General features: G+C 64.0%; 2 protein-coding genes across 6 annotated transcripts; both read right to left on the bottom strand.

Moving 5' to 3' along the window:
* Nucleotides 1-816: 816 nt before the first annotated feature.
* On the bottom strand, nt 817-4232 carry GHDC (GH3 domain containing). Of its 2 annotated transcripts, XM_030256044.4 has the most exons (8): nt 3662-4232; nt 3453-3583; nt 2803-3379; nt 2368-2551; nt 2208-2279; nt 1967-2100; nt 1756-1844; nt 817-1651 (listed from the first exon to the last, which is right to left on the bottom strand). In XM_030256044.4, the coding sequence occupies exons 1-8, from the start codon at nt 3885-3887 to the stop codon at nt 1451-1453; spliced, it is 1614 nt and encodes a 537-aa protein (XP_030111904.4). In that variant the 5' UTR covers nt 3888-4232; the 3' UTR covers nt 817-1450. The 2 variants fall into 2 exon arrangements, with proteins under 2 accessions (XP_030111904.4, XP_072775092.1); XM_072918991.1 differs by having other exon boundaries at nt 3453-4232.
* Nucleotides 4233-4381: 149 nt separating this feature from the next.
* Nucleotides 4382-19467, bottom strand: LOC100222731 (signal transducer and activator of transcription 5B). Of its 4 annotated transcripts, none has more exons than XM_030256039.4 (19): nt 19344-19467; nt 9836-9973; nt 9587-9743; nt 9415-9504; nt 9090-9264; nt 8885-9015; nt 8648-8799; nt 8422-8577; nt 8160-8339; nt 7939-8026; nt 7728-7850; nt 7486-7578; nt 7150-7356; nt 6881-6975; nt 6684-6814; nt 5869-6039; nt 5617-5668; nt 5310-5417; nt 4382-5242 (listed from the first exon to the last, which is right to left on the bottom strand). In XM_030256039.4, the coding sequence occupies exons 2-19, from the start codon at nt 9961-9963 to the stop codon at nt 5116-5118; spliced, it is 2364 nt and encodes a 787-aa protein (XP_030111899.1). In that variant the 5' UTR covers nt 9964-9973; nt 19344-19467; the 3' UTR covers nt 4382-5115. The 4 variants fall into 4 exon arrangements, with proteins under 4 accessions (XP_030111899.1, XP_030111901.1, XP_030111902.1 ...); XM_030256041.4 differs by having other exon boundaries at nt 5884-6039; XM_030256042.4 differs by lacking the exon at nt 19344-19467 and adding an exon at nt 13482-13585 and having other exon boundaries at nt 5884-6039.

The raw sequence follows: 19467 nt of genomic DNA, 5'->3' as shown, positions 1-19467 counted from the left end.
GGGCCCGGCAGCCGCCCCATCCCGGTGGGACTCCGGCCGAGCCCGCACCCTGCAGCCGGGCACGCAAACCCAGCCTGGCACCCTTCAGCCGGGCACCCGCACGCTCTAGCCTTGGTATCAGCAGCACAGATGAGCCTGCACCCAAAACAAGCTGCACCCTGCAGCCGGGCGCTCAAATCGACCTTGCACCCTGCAGCCTGGCATCCAAACCCAGCCGGGCACTCGGCAGCCTGGCCCTGCCCAGCGGGTGCCACCCCACCAACCTCCCCTCCCACCGAGGTGGTGCCCAGGCACGGCCGTGCAAGCAGAGCCGCCCAGCGCAGCCCCGGCCCGCAGGGCTCTGCCACGCAGGTGCCTCCAGGCTTTTGTTTCAGGGTGCCCCCAGCCCAAGGCAAAGCTTCTCCCCGACCTTGAGCAGAAATTTTGCTCCAGGTTTTTCTAGCAGGGATAGGAGCGCAGGCCTCAGCCAGGTTCATCCCTGGTGAGGGTCTCGGCTGTGCCGGGGGATGCTTTGCCTTGTGTGAGTCTTGTTCAAGACATCATCTCCTGCCCACGGCCCGGCTGCCCACCAGCAGCAGCTGTGGCACAGCAGGTGCCCACCTGCCCTCGCCAGCCCTTGAAATAACCCTTAATGAGCAGGAGGGGAAATGACCTCAAAGGCACAAAGAGCCTGGTGCCCCCAGAGTGCTCAGCTGGTTAAATATTCATGGCTGCCCCTTCCCCAAGACCCCTGAGAACAGCAGCAACTCCTCAGCCCCCAGAGCAGATTGCTTGAGCAATCTCTTTAATGAAGATTAAAAATAATACTCTAAAAAATCAATCCCAGAGTGTGGTCCTTTAATTATTTTTAAAAGATAATCCTTTATTTTGCATTTGATTAAAAGCAGCCCTTACCAGAGCTTATTCTTAAACCAGTGGATATGCACTGAAGCCCACCTGGGGCTGCTTTGTGACACCCACCAGCACCAGCCACCTGAGCCCTGCCCGGAGTGTCCCTGCCAGGGGACAAAATGCCACAGGGACCCAGTGCTCAGTGATGAGCCACGGCTCTTCTGCTCCTCCTGCTCCTCCTGCAGGTTTCCACTGAGCCCTCTGCATCATCCAGGGGCTGTGGTGCACAATGGGAAAGGCACAGGCAGCCACCCCTCTGCGGCTGCAGGTGCTGCCAAGGCACTGAGTGAGGGGGTCCTGCAGCTGCAGGATCCCACTGCCCCAGGAGGCTCCCAAGCTCCTGCTCCATCTCCACAGCAGCACTGAGAGGTGCCCACGGGTGCCTGCTGCTGCCACGGACCACAGACAAGCTCAGTCTCCATTTGCTCCACTCAGCCAAACCCTCTGGGCTGGGCACCCTTGCCCCCACACCCTCCCACCCCAGGGACACGGCCCCTGCCCAGAGGGTGCGTGCCAAGTGAAGCCCAGGGTGGAAGGGCTGTGGGGCCCCCAGGCTGCCCTAGGAGATGACTGATCCCTGGATGAGCTGCAGCAGCCGCTCCTCCCGCAGGACCCTGGGCATGGGCACGGGGCAGCCCAGTGCTTCCCGCAGCCGGGTGAAGGTCCTGGGCCGCACCAGGTGCAGGCGCAGGGGCCCAATGCTGCCCTTGAAGCGGAAGGATTTGTAGATGGGGAAATCCTCCTGGAGACACTGGTCCAGCTGCAAAGAGAGGGCAGCTGCCTGTGCTGGTGCCACACTGCCATAGCAGTGTCCTTCTTCAGCCACCCCGCACAGACCCAGAGCAGAGTCCGTGTCCTGCTCACCTTGTAGCGCTGCCCCTCCGACAGGTCCCGCAGGCCCTGCAGCTCCATGAACACCTCGTAGTGGGGGGCACAGGGCCCTGAAGAGTCACCTGGAGCAGCACCATGAGTATGTTAAAGCTGCCAGCTTGCTGTGCTGCACAGGAGGGCTGCAGACCCCCATGCAGCGCCAGCTACACTTCGAGGGGGACTCGGACAGCTCAGGGGAACTCACCCAGCAGGCTGCTCTCCACACAGACGTAGTCAATCAGGCGAGCACCCGGCCACATCCTCAGGGCGCGGCACAGGCTCTGGCAGAACTGCTCCTCAGGGATGCTCTCCCCTCGCACGCTCAGAGTCTGGCTCTCCCTGCGGTGCAGGGACACAGGGTGGGCACCGGCACCCTCCTGGTAAGACCCTGCCTGCAAATGGGCCCAGCTCCCCAAGATGAGGGACAGGCATTGGGGTGTCCCCACCTGCGCACAGGTTCCACCAGGGGACATTGCTTGTGGAAGCCGGTCACCTTCAGCACCTCCCCAGTACGGCACCTGCACGGGCAGGGAGAGTGTGAGGGGGAGCTGGGTGCATGGGGTGGGGCAGGCAGCCCCCCAGGACCACACAGCAGGGAGGAGGCACCTGTATTCTCCTGGCTGGGCTGTCACAACCAGCCCGTACTCGCAGCCCTCCCAGAGCTCATCCAGCAGCACCGCCCGTGGCTCCTTGCTGCCCAGGCAGGGCAGGAACTCGCAGAAAGCCCAGTCAGGGCACAGCATGAATCGGGGCTCTGGCTCCGCTGGCCACAGGTTCACACCAAGCAGGGCTGGGCAGAGGCAGCACTGTGAGTGCCAATGTGAGCTCCCCAGAGCCTCCCAACCTTGCCCACAGAAGCCTCACCCCTCTCCAAGGGGCTGGTGCCAGGACTGAGCTGTTTTCAGGTCACAGGAAGGGAATGCAGCACAGTGATGCACCAACATCTGCTGGGTCAGGGAGATCTGTGCTGCCATATGGCAGCAGTTCCCTGTGGGCACCCAGGGCAGACCATGGGGACGCGGCAGCGTGGAGGACACTCACCTCCTGCTGCCTGGTAGAAGGGGCAGTAGAAGGGCAGCCCCTGGCAGTCAGTCTGGCGGAGGGAGTCGCAGTAGAGCCGCTCCGTGCCACGCATGGTCCTCACCACCACCACCTCCAGCTGCGGCCACAGACGCATCACGATGCCCTCGAAGCCGCGGGCGCACTCGGCACGGAGCTCGGCTGCCCGGGCAGCAGCAGGGCTCAGCAGCGCCTGCAGCCGGTCCCGCAGCCCCTCGGGCAGCCCGGGCTGGGGGCTCAGCCTGCCCAGCTCCAGCTCCTGCGCCAGCCGGGGCCATTCAGCGCGCAGGGCCAGCAGCGCGTCCTGCAGCTCGGCCGCCAGCCCGGCCTCCAGCACCCGCAGCGCTCGCTGCCGCAGGGCGAACAGCAGCTGCAGCCGCAGCGCAGCGGCCCGCGAGGGCAGCAGTGCAGCCGCGGCCGGGCTGCAGTACAGCGAGGGCAGCGGCCACCCCGCCGGGCCGCGGGCACGGCCGGGGCTCCAGTGCAGCACGGCCGTGCCCCGGCGGAGCAGCGCCCGCGGAAAAGCGGCGCCGAGGGCATCCAGGTAGAGCAGGGACCCCTGCGGGGAGGGTCGGGTCAGGAGGGCAGACCCTGCGGGGACCCGCGCCCACCCCGCCCGCCGCTCCCGGTACCTGCAGCCGCGGGTCGGGGTCCCAGCAGCCGGGCAGCAGAGCCCAGAGCCGCAGCGGGCCAAGCGGAAACCCCGGGGCTTCGTCCCGACAGGGCTGCCCCAGGGGATGCCGCTGCTGGAACTCCTCCGAGCCTGCCGGGAGAGGCACAAGCTGAGAAGGGAAACCATGGGATGGACTTCCCGGCCCGCTTCCCGCAGCCCCGCGCTCACCGCCGGCCGTCCCGGTGCCGGTGCCGGTGCCGGTGCCCAGCAGCCGCCGCAGCCGCCGCTCCTGGCTCAGCCGCACGTCGCTGCCCAGAGCCTCCAGCCGCCGCCGGTACCGGCCCCCGGCGCGGCGCAGCGCGGAACGGACAAGGCGGTGCCGTAGGGCGGGGATGGCCACGGCCACGGCCACGGCCACGGCCACCACCGCCGCGACCGCCACCGCCGGCAGCATCGCGGACACCGCCCCAGGGCAGGGACCCGGCCCCGGACACCCCTCGCCCACCCGGCTATTCCGCCTCCGGCAGAAATGACGGAAATTTATCGCGCCCGGCGCCGCCCCCCTCCCCGCTTCACTTTTATTTTCATTTTCACCTTTACACAGCACGCCCCGGGCCCCCCGCTCGGCGGGGAATTCAACCGCAATTGAACCCCGAGTACCAGCGCCCTCTACCCCTCCATCAAGAGCGAGCTGCTTCTTTGGACAAACAGGGCAATTGATCCGGTTTACCTTGCTTTTTGCCCGAAAAAAAGGCCCCAGCCCAGCCCCTGCTCCTTAGAGCAGCCCTCTTAACCGGACAGAGCCCCCCGGATCCACCCAGCTTGTGCCAACGGAGGCACAGACGACCCTGCCCTCGGGGATAGGAACCCGAACACCGGCTGCACCCCAGATGAGGAGCTCTCCAGAGGGACCCACCTCTGTCCCAAGACACACGTGGCACCCAAAGCTTTTGTGTTACAAAAATATTCCGTGCTTTATTTACTCTGTGATAGAAAAATAACATGGCCAGGACCCCAGAGTTTCCCGCCCAGGCGAGGGGAGAAGCAGCGGGCAGAGGACTCTGCTTCGCCCAAAACCTCTGCCCACCCCCTGCCCTCGCCGGGTGCCCTCGCACCCTGCCACCCTCATGCTGCACCGGCTCCAGAGGGGACCCCGAGGCCGGGAGCCGGAGGGGCTCCTGCATCCTTGGGGCAGAGGAGAGGATGAGGTGCAGGGACCCTGCCACTGTGGAGCAGAGCACCAGCACGGGCCAGGGGAGCCCTGGCAGGACCCCTCCTCTGCCTCTGCCCTCACGCACCCCTGGGAACAGAGCTGCGGGGGAGGACAAGAAGGCGACACGTACATTCTTAGTGACGACTGCGAAAGCGAACCTGAGGCCGGGCTGGCGGCCCCCGCCCCGGCAGCCCCACGGGGAGCGAGGGGCTGCGGGGCCAGGGCTGGCAGAAGCGGAAAGCCGAAGCTGGGCCTCTTAAAAGGAACATACAGGAAAACCATGCGACAAATCCGCTGCCGTTTATACAAGGGCATAAACACCAAAGAGCTGGACGCCAGCCTGTGTTTCGGGGCAGCACAGAGCAAATCCTGGGGGCAGGGCCCACCCGCTGTCCCCTGGCACAGAGACACGAACACAGCACAGTCCCCGCAGCGCCGGGGCCAGGGGCAAGGACCAGGCACCTGCCTGTCACGACTGGGCGTGGGGGATCCACTGACTGTCCACGGGGCGCCGCAGCAGCTCCTCAACGTGCCTTGCCACATCCATCGTGTCTTCCAGGTCAAAATCACCCTCGGGGTCCAGCACAGGGTCGGGGCTGTGGGAGGCAGGCGGTGAGGGGAGGACCAGCTGCAGCAGTACAGGGATAGGGGTGTGATACTCACTTCTGGGTGTACATGTTGTAAGGAGGCTGGGAGCAGACGGCAGGCGAGGGTGCCTGGTCCATGTAGGTGGCCCCTCCAGGGGCAGAATCTCCTGATGCATTCACAAACCTGTGGGGACGGGTCTCATGAGCACTGGGTACCCCAAGGGTGAAGTCACCAAGATGTCCCACAAGGCTCAGCACCAACGTGGCCATTGGTGGTGGACCTGAGCTCCTCAGTGCCCTGGGCTGCCACCAAATCCAGCCAATTCAATGCTGGGAACCCACGGCAACCACTGCCCAGGATCTCCCTTTGGGGTCACACTTACTCTGGCACCACTTGCTTGATCTGTGGCTTCACGTATCCATCCACAGCTTTAGCTAGAGAGAAGGAGCAGCACTGAGGCCCCAAACTCCAGCACATGCCACAAGCCCGGGCAGTGCTGGGGGCTCACACGTGGCCAGATGCAGAACCCCTGTGGGGCCGGTGTGGCCCCGGGGTGGGGGTTGCTGAGAACACCAGCTCCATCCTGGCTGGATGCACAAGAGGGGACACATGTGGGGTGAAGGGACAGCGCTACCTGGCGTGGACTCACAGAGAACCGGCGTGTAGTACTTGGAGAACACCTCATCCTTGGGCCGGTCGGGGAACACGTAGATGAGGTAACTGAGATCCCCGAGGCGGTCAGCCAAGGAGCGGATGGAGAAGTCCCTGGTGGTGAAAGGCATCAGGTTCCAGAACATCCTCTCAGCTGCAAGACAAGTGTGAGGATCATGGTGACTCCCAGAGTTTGTAGCAGCTCCTGGCTGTGCTCTGCACGTGGGCCACGAGGTCACATCAAGCAGCAAACAGCATGTCCCACACTGCATCCCTCCCCCAGCAACAGCTGAGGATAAAGCACAGATCTCCAGAAAATGGGATAAAGTAGGAGGTACAGTGAAGCCAAGGCAGGTCTGGCCTCATCCTGACACGTCGGGGGCAGGTTCCCCAGCCATGGGGCTCCATGGTGCTTCTCAGTCATGTGGCCCTCCAAAAGATGCTCTTGTGAATAGCAACAGACTCCTGCATGGGATACAACCCCTGCACTGGGGAGCACCACTGAGTAACCGCATTTTGTACAGTCCACATCATTCCCCAGGGCTGGGTTGGAGAGTTCAGCCTGGTCCCTCCTCCCCGCTGCTGCCAGCACTCGGGCCTGACACAGCCACAGCTGCAGTGAGCGAGGGCAGCACTGCTCCCCATGGGGCAGCCAAGACACTCTGGGGGCTCTGGTGCTCTCCTCTTTCCTGAGGATAACTCCATCGTGCCTGCTGTGGCAGTGCCACTACCAAGGGCATGAGGTGGCCTGGCTGGGGCCACTCGGCCCAGGGATGCCAGTGCCTGGCACACACTCACAGGAGTCGAACTTCCAGGCAATGGTGATGCCACCGATCTCCGAGTCGCTGAAGCGCAGGAGGAAGGTCCCGTCGGGCTTGTTGATGAGCAGGTCGTGCGCCTGCTGCTTGTTGACGAAGCCCAGGATGGCCCTAGGCAGAGTAGGGCGTCAGGGCTTGGGGCTCGGGCCAGGCTGCACAGGACAGGGCGGCTCTTACCCGTCATTCCAGTGCGGCTTCAAATGCTTCTTCAGCACCTCCATGACCCCGTCAAACCACTGCCAGAAGGTGTAATTCCTCCCAGGCAGGTTTTCCTGTTGAAATCCGCCGATAATGAGCACTCCTGTCACCAGGCTCCGAGCCTCTGTGACACAGCACAGACATTGGGTGCAGCAGCAGAGACTCAGGGACCCCCAGGCGGGTACACCCCATCCAGCCCCACAAGCACGAGCACCGGGGGGGCTCTGGACAGAGCCCAGGCCACTTACCCGGTTGAACTGGGACCAGGACACTGTGGTGCTGCTGTAGTCCTCCAGGTGGGAGCTGGTGCTGTTGAAGAGCTTTTGTGCCAGGAACACCAGGTTCTCCTTGGTCAGCCCGCGGCTGCTCTGCACTTCTGCCTTGAACTTCATGTTGAGCGCCTCGCAGAGCTGTGGCCACTGCACCTTGTCGGGCACAGCGAAGGGCACGCGGCCCTGGGGGTAGAGAGCGTGGTCAGCACCAGCTCTGCCTGATGCCTCCAGGCATGTCCCACCGGGAGGCTGAGCCCTACTCCCACACCGGGCAGATGGGGCCTGTCCTGCCCCCATGGCACTGGCACTCACGGGCTCAGCAAAGGCGTTGTCCCAAAGCACGGTGGCCGTGGCATTGTTGTCCTGGCTCCCGTGCACAATCACCACCACAGGCAGGGACAGCGTCTGCCGAGAGGAAGGAGACTGGAATGGGCTGTGGGGCACCAAGGCAGCATCACCCATGGGCACCCATGTGGCCCCAGCCCAGCCCCACTCCTGTGGGCACAGTGCCCACGGCTTGCCTAGGGCCTGCAGAAGGGACAGAGTGGCTTTACCTTCACCTGGAAGACCAGCTCATTCCCACCAACACTGAACTGTGACTCGAAGAGGATGGTGAACTTCTCCTCTGTCACTGACTCAGCCCCGCGGCGATCCGAGCGCTTGATCCGCTTCAGGGACTGCAGGGACACCAGGGTGAGCATGGAGGAATAGAGGGGGGACACAGAGGGACACAAGGGGACAGGATGGGGAGCCAGGGGCACTCACCATGTTGCGGAAGTGGGCGCTGAGTGTGCCGGTGGCCTGGTGATACTCCATCACACAGCAGTTGTTGAGGATCTCCCCGCTGCTCTCACTGCCGCAGGAACGCACACGGAGTCAGGGCACACCAGGACTGCTGTGCAAGGTGCAGCCCTTCCCCCTGCCCCACACCCTGCTCCCCAGTGCCTTGGCAGCCCCAGCCACACACCCCCAGCCCCTGGCATTACTTGCGGGTGCTCTCATTCTTCAGCAGGGCCTTGGCTTGCTGCTCGCTGATGATGGTGGCCTTCACTTGAGGGGGGTTCATGTGCACATTCAGCTTCCCCCCCACCAGGAGCCGCACGGTGGCTGCAAACTTGGTCTGTGTCTTCAGCACTTGTGGGGGCTGCTTCTCGATGATGAAGGTGCTGGGGGAGAGCAGAGGGATCAGGGAGGCTGGGAAGGAGGCAGGGCCAACCTGGCCCCCACCCAGCTGGGCCCAACTTGTACCTGGTGACCAGGGCAGAGATGATGTCGGTGATGGTTCCGTTCAGCTCTGAGAGCATCTCCTCCACCGGGCCTGGGATTGGCAGCTGCTGGCACAGGTGCTCGGCACGGCGGATCTGCTGCCGGTTCTGCCAGATGATCTCTGCCAGCTTCTCACACCTGGGGGGAGCAGGGCTCAGCACCCACTGGGCTCAGCACCCCGTTCCATCCCACCCGACCAGGCACTCACCAGGTCTGCAGCACGTCCAAGGTGCCTTCGGGTGGGCCCCCATTCCCCGCCAGCTGCTGCCGACGCTTCCACTGGATCAGCTCATCATCCAGGATGGTTGTTTGCTGCTTGCGCAGCAGCTGCAGCGTCTTCTGGTGCTTCTCAGCCAGGTCCTGCGAGGTGGGACAACGTCAGGGGTGAGGGACAGTGTCACAGGGCATCGTGGGGACATCACGGGGAACCAGGCGCATCACCCACCACGCGGTACTGCTGTAGTGTCTGGGCCTCACGGTGCAGCCAGGCCTCCAGCGACGCCTTCTTCTGCTGCAGCGTCGTCTCCCGCGACATGCGCTCCTGCGGGCCCAGCTGGGAGAGCTGGGAGAACTGGGCTGGGGGGCAGGGCACGGTGTTAGGGCTGGCCCTGCCAGCACCCCTGCCCCGTGCCCCTCGGGCCCCCACCCACCTTGGAGTCGCATGTTCTCCTGGTACTGGATGATGAAGTATTCCTGTGTCTGCTGCAGCTTTTTGAGCTCATTCTCTGAGTCCTGAGTGATGAGCCGCAGCTCCTCAAAGGTTTGGTTGATCTGCAGGTGCTTCTGGGACATGGCGTCCACCAGGGAGCCAGATGGGGAAGGGCTCTGCACAGGGCACAGGGTGTGCTCAGCACAGGGAGGCGATGCTCCCCATTCCCTGCCTCAGAGCTGCTCCCACCATCATGGAGCCAAGAGCCCCTGAGCATCCCCCCACCCCTGTGGAACCTCTCCTCGCCCCTCCCAGCCCACACTCACGTTGTTTGCCTCCCGCACCAGCCGCTGCTCGTGGTAGAGGATGTGCCGGATGCAGCGCACCAGCTCCATGGGGCATCGGTCATACGTGTTCTGTGGGGAGAGCACGGCCTGAGCCAGGCACAGGGCAGGGACCCCCCTGGCCTTGCACCCCTGCCCACGGCCCCCCACTCGCCTGCAGCTGCGTGGCGTAGTGCCCCAGCTTGATCTTCAGCAGGAAGCCGTCCTCACCCACTTGGTGGTCTGCCTTCTTCTGCAGCTCCTGGATCAGCCCCTCCAGAAGCTGTGTCGCCTTCACATTCTCCTGGGGGTTGTCAAGGTCGATGGAGTCCCTGCGTGCGGAGCAGAGCGGTGTCAGCGTGGAGCACCCACCTGTACCCCAGAGCAGCCGCAGCACCCCTGGGAAGGGAACACCCTGACCTACCATGCCTGGCTCTCGATCCACTGGGACAGGTAGTGCCGCACCTCGATGGGGAAGTGCTGCCCATAGAGCGCCTGCATCTGCCGCAGGGCTTCTCCCTGGAGCTGCTGGGCCTGGATCCACACCGCCATGGTTCAGCACCTGCGGGAGACGCGCTGTCAGGCACAGCGGGAGGCAGGCGGGCACTGAGGCAAGGGGTCTGGCCCCCGCTGTCCCCACACCCTCTGCAGGGGTGTCCGGAGTCCCCGGTGCGGCCAGCGCTGTCTCCAGCTGCTGAGAGAAAGGGCATGCGGGGGCAGGGGACCCTGGCTCTGAGTCACCCCCTCTTTTCTAGGAACAGCCCTGGGGGTGCCCAGGGCCAGGGATGTGCCTCTGCACGGCCTCTCCACATGGTTCTCATTTCCCCTCGCTGCACCACGGGATCGCAGCCATCACTGGCCACGCGAATGAGGAAACAGGCCAGGGGGAGGAAGGGCTGCCCAGAAATCCAGGGTGACGCAGAGCAGAGGCCCCCGCTGCGTTCATCCCGCTCCTGCCCACACCCTGGCAGCGCCAGCAGGCAGGAGCAGCCCCAGCCCCAAGAGCCCACGTGGCACCGCAGTCCCTGACAAGTCTCCCGTGCCAGGGCCACTGTGTGGAGATGCATGGACCTTCCCAAAGCAGTTTTGGGGTGGCTCTGGCTCCATGCAGGGATTCCACCCACTACACAGCCTTGGCTCCCCCAGGGGCAGGCAGGGATGAGATGGTGGCAGCAGCACCTCTACTAAAATCAGTGTGTCCCCTGGGTCACCTGTGGTTGGGGCTGGAGAAACAACCTGCAGCTGACTGTGTGAGGGTGATACAACAGTGAGTGACAGAGGAGGGTCCGGGGAGCTCAAGGTCCCCTCTGAGTGAGGAGACAGCAGTACAGTAAACAGCATTTAGACACACTCACACCCTAACCACCTGGGATTTGGCACCACGCAGAGGGGCCAGGCAGGGGCACAAGGCTTTGGACGTGTCCCAAGGCCAGGTGACCAGGCCAGAACCTGATCACTGCGCTGGCTGGTGACAAGCAGAGGGGCTGAGCCAGCGGGGGCTGTGCTTTCCCCTCTGCCCAAAGCATTTTGTTCAGCCTCAGAAATACCCAGTGGCCCACAGGGCTTCAAAAGAGCTGGTGCTGTCCTACAGTCAGGGGGACATGCTGGGGGACAGTGGCAGCAGGTCTGAGTGGAGCAGCCACAGCCAGAGCCCCTGAGCTGTGCAAACCCGCCCCTGAACAGGAAGAGGAACAATAACCCAGAGCTGGCTAAAAATGAATTTTTCCCCTATAAAAAGGGAGGAACGTTTCCACATTCACAGAAATCACCAAGCTGGAAATGCTGCTGGCAAGGAGAGGCCTGGAGAGGCAGAAGAACGTCAGCAAGGAGGAAAGGGAAGGTGGGATGGCCGACAGCTGGACGTGCTGCTGTTGGAAATTGTGGACGCTTGATAAGGGGCAGAGCCAAGAACAGCCATGCCAGTGGCACTGCACCACAAAGTGACCGAAGTCCCCAGTACTGTGGGGACATCTGCACGGACACAGAGCAAACAGACACTGCCCTGCCTGGTGATAAAATGGTGATCTCTTCCCATCTCACAGTGACAAAACACTTCCTACTCCACTCTAGCATGTTGTTAAGCAACGAGTCTCTGGCTGCTCCGTGGTGAGCTGGCAGGTACCACATTTGGCCAGTGCCAGCCTGGGGACAGGAGCACCAGCATCATATCTGCCTCTACTAGGGGCTGTGCAGTGGCTGACGGTGACAGAGCTCACCTGGTGCGTGCCCCAAAACACCATTTGCACCAGGCTTGGGCAAACCTCCACAGATATCGTCAATGCAGCAAGACATGCAATTTCTCCTGGGGGAAGTTTGTCTCATTTTTCTATCTGTGTCCCACCTGTGGACAAACCAAACCTCCCCATGAGCTGCACCACCTGACCACCCTAGCACAAGCAACCAGTGCCACCTGCCATGGGCAGACTTTTGGCCCTGAGACTTAGCACGGCTGGGGCAGCAACTCTGTTTCAGCATAAGCTGCAGCAGCATGGTCCCACCGTGCAGCTGGAGCTGCCACTGCGAGCTTTTCCAGGCAGCCCTGGAACTGCTGCACCTGGCTGCTGCTGGCAGCCACTGCCCTGGCCTGGACCACGCCTAACATCACTTTCCAGCATCATCACCACCAGCTGCCCGAGGGATGGGAGCCCAGGGACATTCACCCAGCCCAGTGCCACCTCCAGCAGGGCCACTGCAGCCTCAAGCACTGCCATGGGTCAGCCATGCACGGCAGCCACCGGCCCCATGGCACTCCAACAACTGCAAGAGGCAGATAATTGTAGTGGTTTAGGCTATTTTGCATTTACTCGCTGGCAGCGAGCTGGAACCCACCCGTCACTGCAGCTCGGTTAACCAGCAGCACTCGACAAGCCACAGCGACGCGCTCACCAGAGACACGCTGCCCGTGAAGGGGCACAGGCAGCAGCTCCCCGGGATGGGACCCCTGCTGAGGACAGACCCCAGAGCTGTGGAGAGGGACCCCAGCAACACAGGGACCCAGCAGAGAGAGGGAGATGCCAGCAGACATCATTTCTGCCCCTTAAGGTCTCACTGCCCACTGCTGATGGGGAAGCACTGCCAAACCAAATGCAAAACAGGAGAAACCCACTCAAAAAGGGCACTCAGCCAGCAAGGAGAGGGGAAGATGGGGAAGGTGGCAGCTCTGCTGAAGCTTGGGGCAAACAGGGGAGTGACGCGATCGCACTGGGGAAAGGTCGCAGGCACAGTGGCAGTAGGCACCAGCAAGTCCCAAACTGCAGGAGAGCCAGAGCACATCCGTGGGCAGCCAAAAGGAGGGAAATGCCTCACAGGATGAGGAGGGCAGTAGCAGCTTCCCATGTGCCATCCCAAACACAGGCAGCAGCCACCCGCCTGCAGGGGATGCTCCCTGCACAGAGCCAGCCCGGAGCAGACACCCCTGTCCTGGGGCCGGCACAGCCCCGACAGCAGCCCCCTGCCCAGAGCCGTGCCGTGGAGCGCCAGGCAGGTGCCAAGGGCTAGGCAAAGGCCCGGGGGGCTCTGGCTGCACCCCCGCCCCACTCCCGCCCCGCGCCGTCCCTCCGCCGCGGCGCTCCCGCACTGCCCTGGGCCCGGCCCCGCGGCGCTCCCGCACTGCCCTGGGCCCGGCGCCGCGGCAGCTCCCGCACTGCCCTGGGCCCGGCGCCGCGGCAGCCGCGGGTCTCGGAGCGCTGGCTCGGGCAGGCCCGCGGCGCTCCCGCCGCAGTAAACACGGACACGTGGTGTGTCGGCACCTCCGGCAGCGCGATCGCTTCCAGGTCACACCGGACCCTGCGCCGCTGCCGCCGAGCGCCTCCGCGGCTGCCCCGGCCGGTGCTACCGCCGCCCCGGCCGGTGCTGCCGCCGCCCCGGCAGGCCCGGCTCGGGGAAGCTGTCCTGCGAGATCCCTCCCGGGCAAGATCCGGCCCCGGGCACGGTGGAGGTGCCAGCCGGGAGCGGCCGCTCGGCACGGCGAAGGGCTCCGGTTACCCCCGCACACACCGCCCGCCGCCCCTCGGCGGTCCCCGCCCGCACCGGCACCCCCCGGGCCCCGCGGTGCAGTGCCCCGCACTCACCGCGCTCAGGCCCCGGGACAGCCGGCACGGCACGGCACGGCACGGCTCGGCACGGCACGGCTCAGGGCGGGCACAGCCGGGCTCCCGGGCGGCCGCTTGGCTGGCTGCGCGCTACAGGAAGGAGCAGAGAGCAGCTATTTCCTTCCAAAATGTCAGGTGCCTGCGCGGGACAGCCTGCCCCCGACCGCCGGCAGCTCCTCTGCCAGCTGCCCGCGGGGCGCGCACACCCCGGGGCCGCAGCAGGCACAGCCTCCGTCCTCAGCAGGGCAGGGGCACTGGGGCTGGCGAGGGCCAGGGATGGGACCCCAGGGATGGCACCCCAGGGATGGGACCCCAGGGATGGACCCCCAGGGATGGACCCCCAGGGATGGCACCCCAGGGAGCCGTGCAGAAGTTCGGCATGGGGGGAGCTGGGACCCGCTCACCTGCACCCCCCAGCTTCGCTCACAGCCCTGGAGCAGAGCCTGCAGCAGGAGCAGCCAGGTGATGGTGAACAGCCCCCAGCCCTGCTCAGAGCTGCGGCACCGGCACCCTGGGGAGGTGGCACAGAGGGCCAAGGGCTGCTCAAATGTTTTACACCGTCCTGTGGTTTCCAGCTCTGGCTGGGAGGTGGCAGCGCCCACCAGCACGGGAACGAGCTCCTTCTAGAAGCTCCGTGCTTTGATGGGGTTTGTTTGTCTCTCACAGAAAGTGGCAGCAATGATGGCTTCACCCTGGTGAAATCGGGGAGGAGGCAGACGAACCACTCAGCCCACACTGGAAACATCTGGGGCCAGGTACCATGATACTAATGAAAGAGGCATGGCTGGCTCTGATAATCACACGTGCCCCCCAAGAGCATTGGCGACAGGCCCACAGCAGCAGAGTAGGTAGGCAGAGGTGGAACTAGTAGCACCAGGAGTGTCCAGGTGTCCCAGCAACTCTGGGAACCAAAAGCAGAGAATTCACACTGTTACAGGAACAAGGAAACCACGTGCATAACCTGATGCTACCCAGAGGGGACACCAGCCCCACACAGGCAGAGATGCCCCAGCTGGGGACTGGTTCCAGGGGCACAGTGCTGGGGGCTGCTGACAGCTCATCTCACACCACTGGCCAGGCTCTCTGCCTGCCAGAACCTGCCACCCTTGGGAAAGGTTTTCCTCCTCATTTCAGTTTTCTTCCAATCAGTGAGGCCCAGAAACCTACGTCAAACCAAAACCACCAAAATACCCAGCAAAATCCTTTGAATCCAACAGCTGGAACCTCGAGAAAACCTCAGTGCACCAAGAGCCACCCTGGGGCAGGCACAGCCAGATACAGGCACTGCCCAGGCACCAGTGGGATTCCTTCAGACCCTGAGCATGTAGCAGGACCAGCACTGGTGGGCAGGACACATGGTACAGCCACATCAGCAGAGCCCGGTGCCCAACCAGCCCCATGGCATAAGTCCAGTGTGGCTCCTGCAGGACATCCAGCCAGTCCCTGCCAGCACTGGTGCTGCCCCCATCATAAACCCCCAGACAGGATTAGAGAGGCTGGGCAGAGCTTTAATTACTCCTGGCTCCCTGGGGCCAAGCAGCTGAATTAACTAGCTTTGGGGCTGGCACAGCAGGGAACTGCCAGCTCACAGTTCTGGAGCTTCCCCTGGCTCGCTGGGGGAATCCCAGGGCAGGCACAAAGCCACTGACCACTCACAGCATCCCAGACTCTGGCCTTGCCCGGGCAGGGATGTGCAGCTGCCCCGTGCCAGGACACTCAAGGAAGGGATTTTCCCTCCACGCTATTAAGGACCAACCCCACGTCCCTGAGGGCACAGCCCTGGGGTACCACAGGTTCTCTAGCAGCCTCCTGCACCGAGACCAAATCCATCACAGCCCTGGCTCGGTGCTAATCCCTGCTCAGACCTGCGCCAGCCCAGGAGGGACAGGCCGGGCGAAGGACCTGAGGATTAAGCTCATTTCAGCATCGAATTAGTCCCGATTGGGGTCTGGAGACACAATTTCATTTTCTCTGCCATGCTCCAGTGAGCGCACACAATGGCACTAATCCACCCACAGCCAGACTGGATTTGCTGGGCAGGACCCAGGTGGGCTGGGGAAGATGTGGGCAGCACAGGCACCACCGGACTGCTCTGGCTGCATCCATCCCCTCAGATCGATGCCATGCTCCAGCTCTCCTTGGGGCTGGGGACATGGTGCGGGAGCCTCCTCACCCTTGGCATGGCTGTCCTGCAGGGCCAGCCCAGCTGGCACAGCACAGGCTTTTGGATGTCTGCTGAGCAGGGAGAGCCAGAGGGACACCAGAGCAGCTCCTGCATCCCCCCACTGCACTCCCAGAGTTCATCCCCAGCAGCTGCAGCAGCTCTGCACACAGAGATGCTCTTGCACCACGCCAGCGGAGCAGGATGGAGAGGAGAAAAGCCTTGCCTTTGGAAGAGGGGATGCACAGACATACAGGGATGCTGGGAGGAGGGGAGACTAGTCAGACAGAGAATAAAACAACCAAAACACCAGTGGTTTGTGCAACAAAATTCTCAGTCAAATCGAGAGAGCAGTGAAGCACAGCGTGCATCCATTCACACACAAATATGTTCAGGTGGGTTTTGGCTTTCCTGGCCCTGGGATGGGCTGGAGCAGCAGCAGAGCCCCTACTCCTGAGCTGCACCATAAGCCTCACCACAGCATCTCCACAAGCAGGGCCAGAGAAGCTGCAGCCCTGGGCCCACAGCTCAACAGCACCAGGGTCTGGTATTCACACCAGAGAGGACAAAGATCATTTTACAGCAAGTTCCAGCTGGTGCAGGGACTCAGAACTGCCAGCAAGAGCAGCCTCTTTGTCTGCTAAAGGCTTTGTAGGACCATTGAGTGATAGGGACTAGAGGCCAGACAGAATGAGCACCCAGCACATGGTGGGCAGGGCTGGGTCGCTCCTCTGGCTCTTTGAGGCAGTGGCTCTCCAGCACCAGCCTTTTCCCCAGTTCCCTCCCCAGCAGAGCTGTGCTATAAACCAGCTCATAACACAAAGTTACACTGGAAGTGGAGATTGCAAAACTCACCAGTGACTGTTTGAACCAGGAATGGGTTGGGACTGTGCTGTGGTTCAGCTATGCTCCTGAGGCTGTCCCAGCTTGGCAGCAGCACATCATTCCTGATACAGAGGGAAGCAGGACCCAGCACCCAGGGAAGCACTGGGCATGAAGCGCCTGCGAGCAGCCCGTGCTCCTGGCCCCTCTGGTGCAGCCAGATGGGTGGATTCTGCTTTATCAGCAAGTCAGCTCAGCCCTATCGGCCAGGAAGCCGTGTTCACAGTGTGCCTCCCCCTCGACGTTTCCCAACGCGGCAGGAGCAGCGGCGTGCAGCAGCCTACCTTTTATCAGCCAGCAGATGTTGCTAGAACTGTTGCTGCATGTAAAATTCAGGCATGCCCAGCACCACTTGGATCCCTGCACCAGCCATGCGGTGCCAGGGTAAACACCCCCGCCCCCTTCCTCCCGGGATCAAAACACTTGGGGGTTGCAAAATAGACACCCCATGAAAGGAAAGGCATGCCACAGAAACATTACAGCTGTCGAGGCTACTTCTCCCGGAGCGTGCCGGAGCCCCGGAGCCAGCACAGCCTCCCAGGCTGGAGCTCTGCATGGCTGCAGAGCCGAGTCCTGACCCGTCCTGGCAAGGTGGGGACTCTTACCCTAACCCTAACCTAACCATGCCCTGGCTCCCCTGCAGTGGCTGCTTCAAGGGCAGCACTCACAGTGTGTGGCACACTGGGAGTCACCACAGGCAGGCAGGCAGAAGGATGCTGCCACCAGCACAGGTACCCAGGGGATGCTGATGGCAGGGAGGTCCCACCCAACCCCACCTGCCACCCCACTGGGCCTGGGCTCCCATCGGCTCCCCAGGGCTGCTGTGAAGCCTGTTGGGTGCGGCCCAGCCTACAGTCATTCCTTGCAAACTAGAAAGTAATTTCCCAGTTGATGGGGCTGCTTCACTGTACTCAGCCCAAAGCAGTCGCCACTCGCCGCCCACGATGTCGCAGAGCGCGGGGAGCAGGGATTTTTTGCAAGCAGGGTATCTGAGTTTTGCTATCAGTCGAAAGAGAGCTGGGAAACCCCATGGCAAAGCCTTCACAGTCACTTTGGAGTCAGCACTTCCCCTGCAGTGAGAGGGGAAGGTCCCTCCAGAGGCTCCATGCGCCCTGTGCTAAGCATCCCCAACTGCAGCTCCCAGTATGGTGAGAGCATCCCTAATCCCACCCCAAAGCACGGGCCTTGGCACAAGGCAGAGGCAGCAGAGCCAGTGAGGTGGGGATCCAACACCCCCAAAGCAGGGCACTGTCAAAGTGTCACAAAACACAGAGTGGGTGACAGTCACCCGTCACGCCCTGCTCCCAGCCCAGCTCTCCGTGTCCCTGCACACAGGCTGTTGGCACCTCGCAGCCCACAGCAGAGCTCCTCCTCCTCCTCATGCTGCACCCACAGCACAGCAGGGCACAGCAGGGCACAGCACAGCCCTCTCCAGCCCCAAGGATGAATAGCTCCAAGGAACAGTTATAAAATCCAGGGATACAGTCTCCATCTTCACATCCAGCACCCTGGAACCACACCAGGTCAGGCTGCAATCCTGATGGCTTCAGGAGATCAAGGACCTGGGCCAGGAGTCAAGACCTGGAGGGGAGAGGTCCCACGGTGGAGGGCTGGATCCTGGTGTCCGTGGCAGTGGTCGGGCTCTCAGCACCTCACTGTGCCCGCACTAAGTGCCACCTCGCATGTCACTGCTGGGCTCACACTGCTCTGGGCACGGGCACGAGCACGGCAGGGGCCCGGGCTGGCCGCAGGCAGCCAGCTCAGTGAGCCAGCCCACAACCAGGAATGTCCTGCTCTAACCAAGGGCCCCGCACCACAGGGACATCGTGTGCCATCCCCTGCTGTGGGCAAACCACCCGGAGCTACCCTGAGCCCAGCCCTGTCTCCCCTCCGCAAAGCAGCCCAGGCACTGTCACCAAACTGCTGCCGGTCACCGGCCCGGTGCCACGGGGGAGAACCGAACGAGCCAACAGCCCCGGCCCACCGGCGGTGGCAGCGCAGCTCAGGGCGAGCTCAGCAGTGCCGGTACGAGCCGAGACTGGAGCCCCGGAGCGGCTCGGCAGGAGCCGCCCGGGCCGGGCTGGCACGATCCCGGGGCTGGCCGGGCACGGAGCCCTGACAGCTCCGTAACCCGCGGGACAGGTGGCCGCGGCTCCCGCGGGCTCCCGGCACCGGCCGCGCCCGAGCTGGGTGAAAGGCCACCGGGCGCTGCGCTCCCCGCGGTGTCGCCGCTCCACCGGGGAACGATCCCCCGCGCGGAGCCGCGTGTGCCACCGACAGCACTGCCGCCATCCCGGCCCGGTGCGCTGCCTGCGGCACTGCACGGGACGCCTCGCGCTGTCCCGGATCCTCCCCTCGGCCCGGGACCGGGGCTCGGAGCCGCCCTCCGCGGCCGCCGCTCCGGCGGGGCCCGCGTGCGGAAACCGGCCCCGCTCCGCCGGCCGAGGAGCGCCCCCGCCCCGGGATGCGCCGCGGCGCCCGGCCGGGCCCGGGACGAACCCGCTGCCCCCTCGGAGCGGCCCCACTGTCGCCTCCGCCCGCCCAGGGGCCCGCGGGCCCAGCCGGGCCCCGCCGAGCCCCGCGCCCGGCCCGGCCGCGCCTGCCCGGGGTTACGAAACACCCACAGCGCGGACCGGACCGCACCGGAACGCCCGGAGCCCCGGCCCGAGCCTCGGCCCCGCTGCACCCCGCCCGGCCCCGCTGCGGAAGGCGGACGGGGTCCGGTGTCCGGGCCCGCTCGGTCCGGTCCGGTCCGGTCCCGGTGGCGATGATGGCTCCGCGCTCCCGCCCGCGCCCACCTGCGGCCGCGGCGGCGGCTGCGGCTCCGCTGCTCCCGCGGCTCCCGGCGGCTCCCGGCGGCTCCCGGCGCTCGGCTCCGCCGCCGCTCTGCCCCCGCCGCGCCCCGGCCCGGCCCCGCCCCCC

The sequence above is a fragment of the Taeniopygia guttata genome, chromosome 27 (genome assembly GCF_048771995.1).
Source record: "Taeniopygia guttata chromosome 27, bTaeGut7.mat, whole genome shotgun sequence".
NCBI lineage: Eukaryota > Metazoa > Chordata > Aves > Passeriformes > Estrildidae > Taeniopygia > Taeniopygia guttata.
Note: the sequence above shows the minus strand (reverse complement) of the source record. Positions and strands in the feature narration are given on the sequence as shown.

Coding starts and splice junctions, on each gene's coding strand:
- GHDC (XM_072918991.1), bottom strand. CDS start 3,887: ATGCTGCCGGCGGTGGCGGTCGCGGCGGTGGTGGCCGTGGCCGTGGCC. Junction 3,380..3,452: donor ACCCCGACCCGCGGCTGCAG/GTACCGGGAGCG, acceptor CCCTCCCCGCAG/GGGTCCCTGCTCTACCTGGA. Junction 2,552..2,802: donor CTTCTACCAGGCAGCAGGAG/GTGAGTGTCCTC, acceptor GCCTCTGCCCAG/CCCTGCTTGGTGTGAACCTG.
- LOC100222731 (XM_030256039.4), bottom strand. CDS start 9,963: ATGGCGGTGTGGATCCAGGCCCAGCAGCTCCAGGGAGAAGCCCTGCGG. Junction 7,357..7,485: donor ACAACGCCTTTGCTGAGCCC/GTGAGTGCCAGT, acceptor CTCTACCCCCAG/GGCCGCGTGCCCTTCGCTGT. Junction 5,243..5,309: donor TACAACATGTACACCCAGAA/GTGAGTATCACA, acceptor TGCCTCCCACAG/CCCCGACCCTGTGCTGGACC.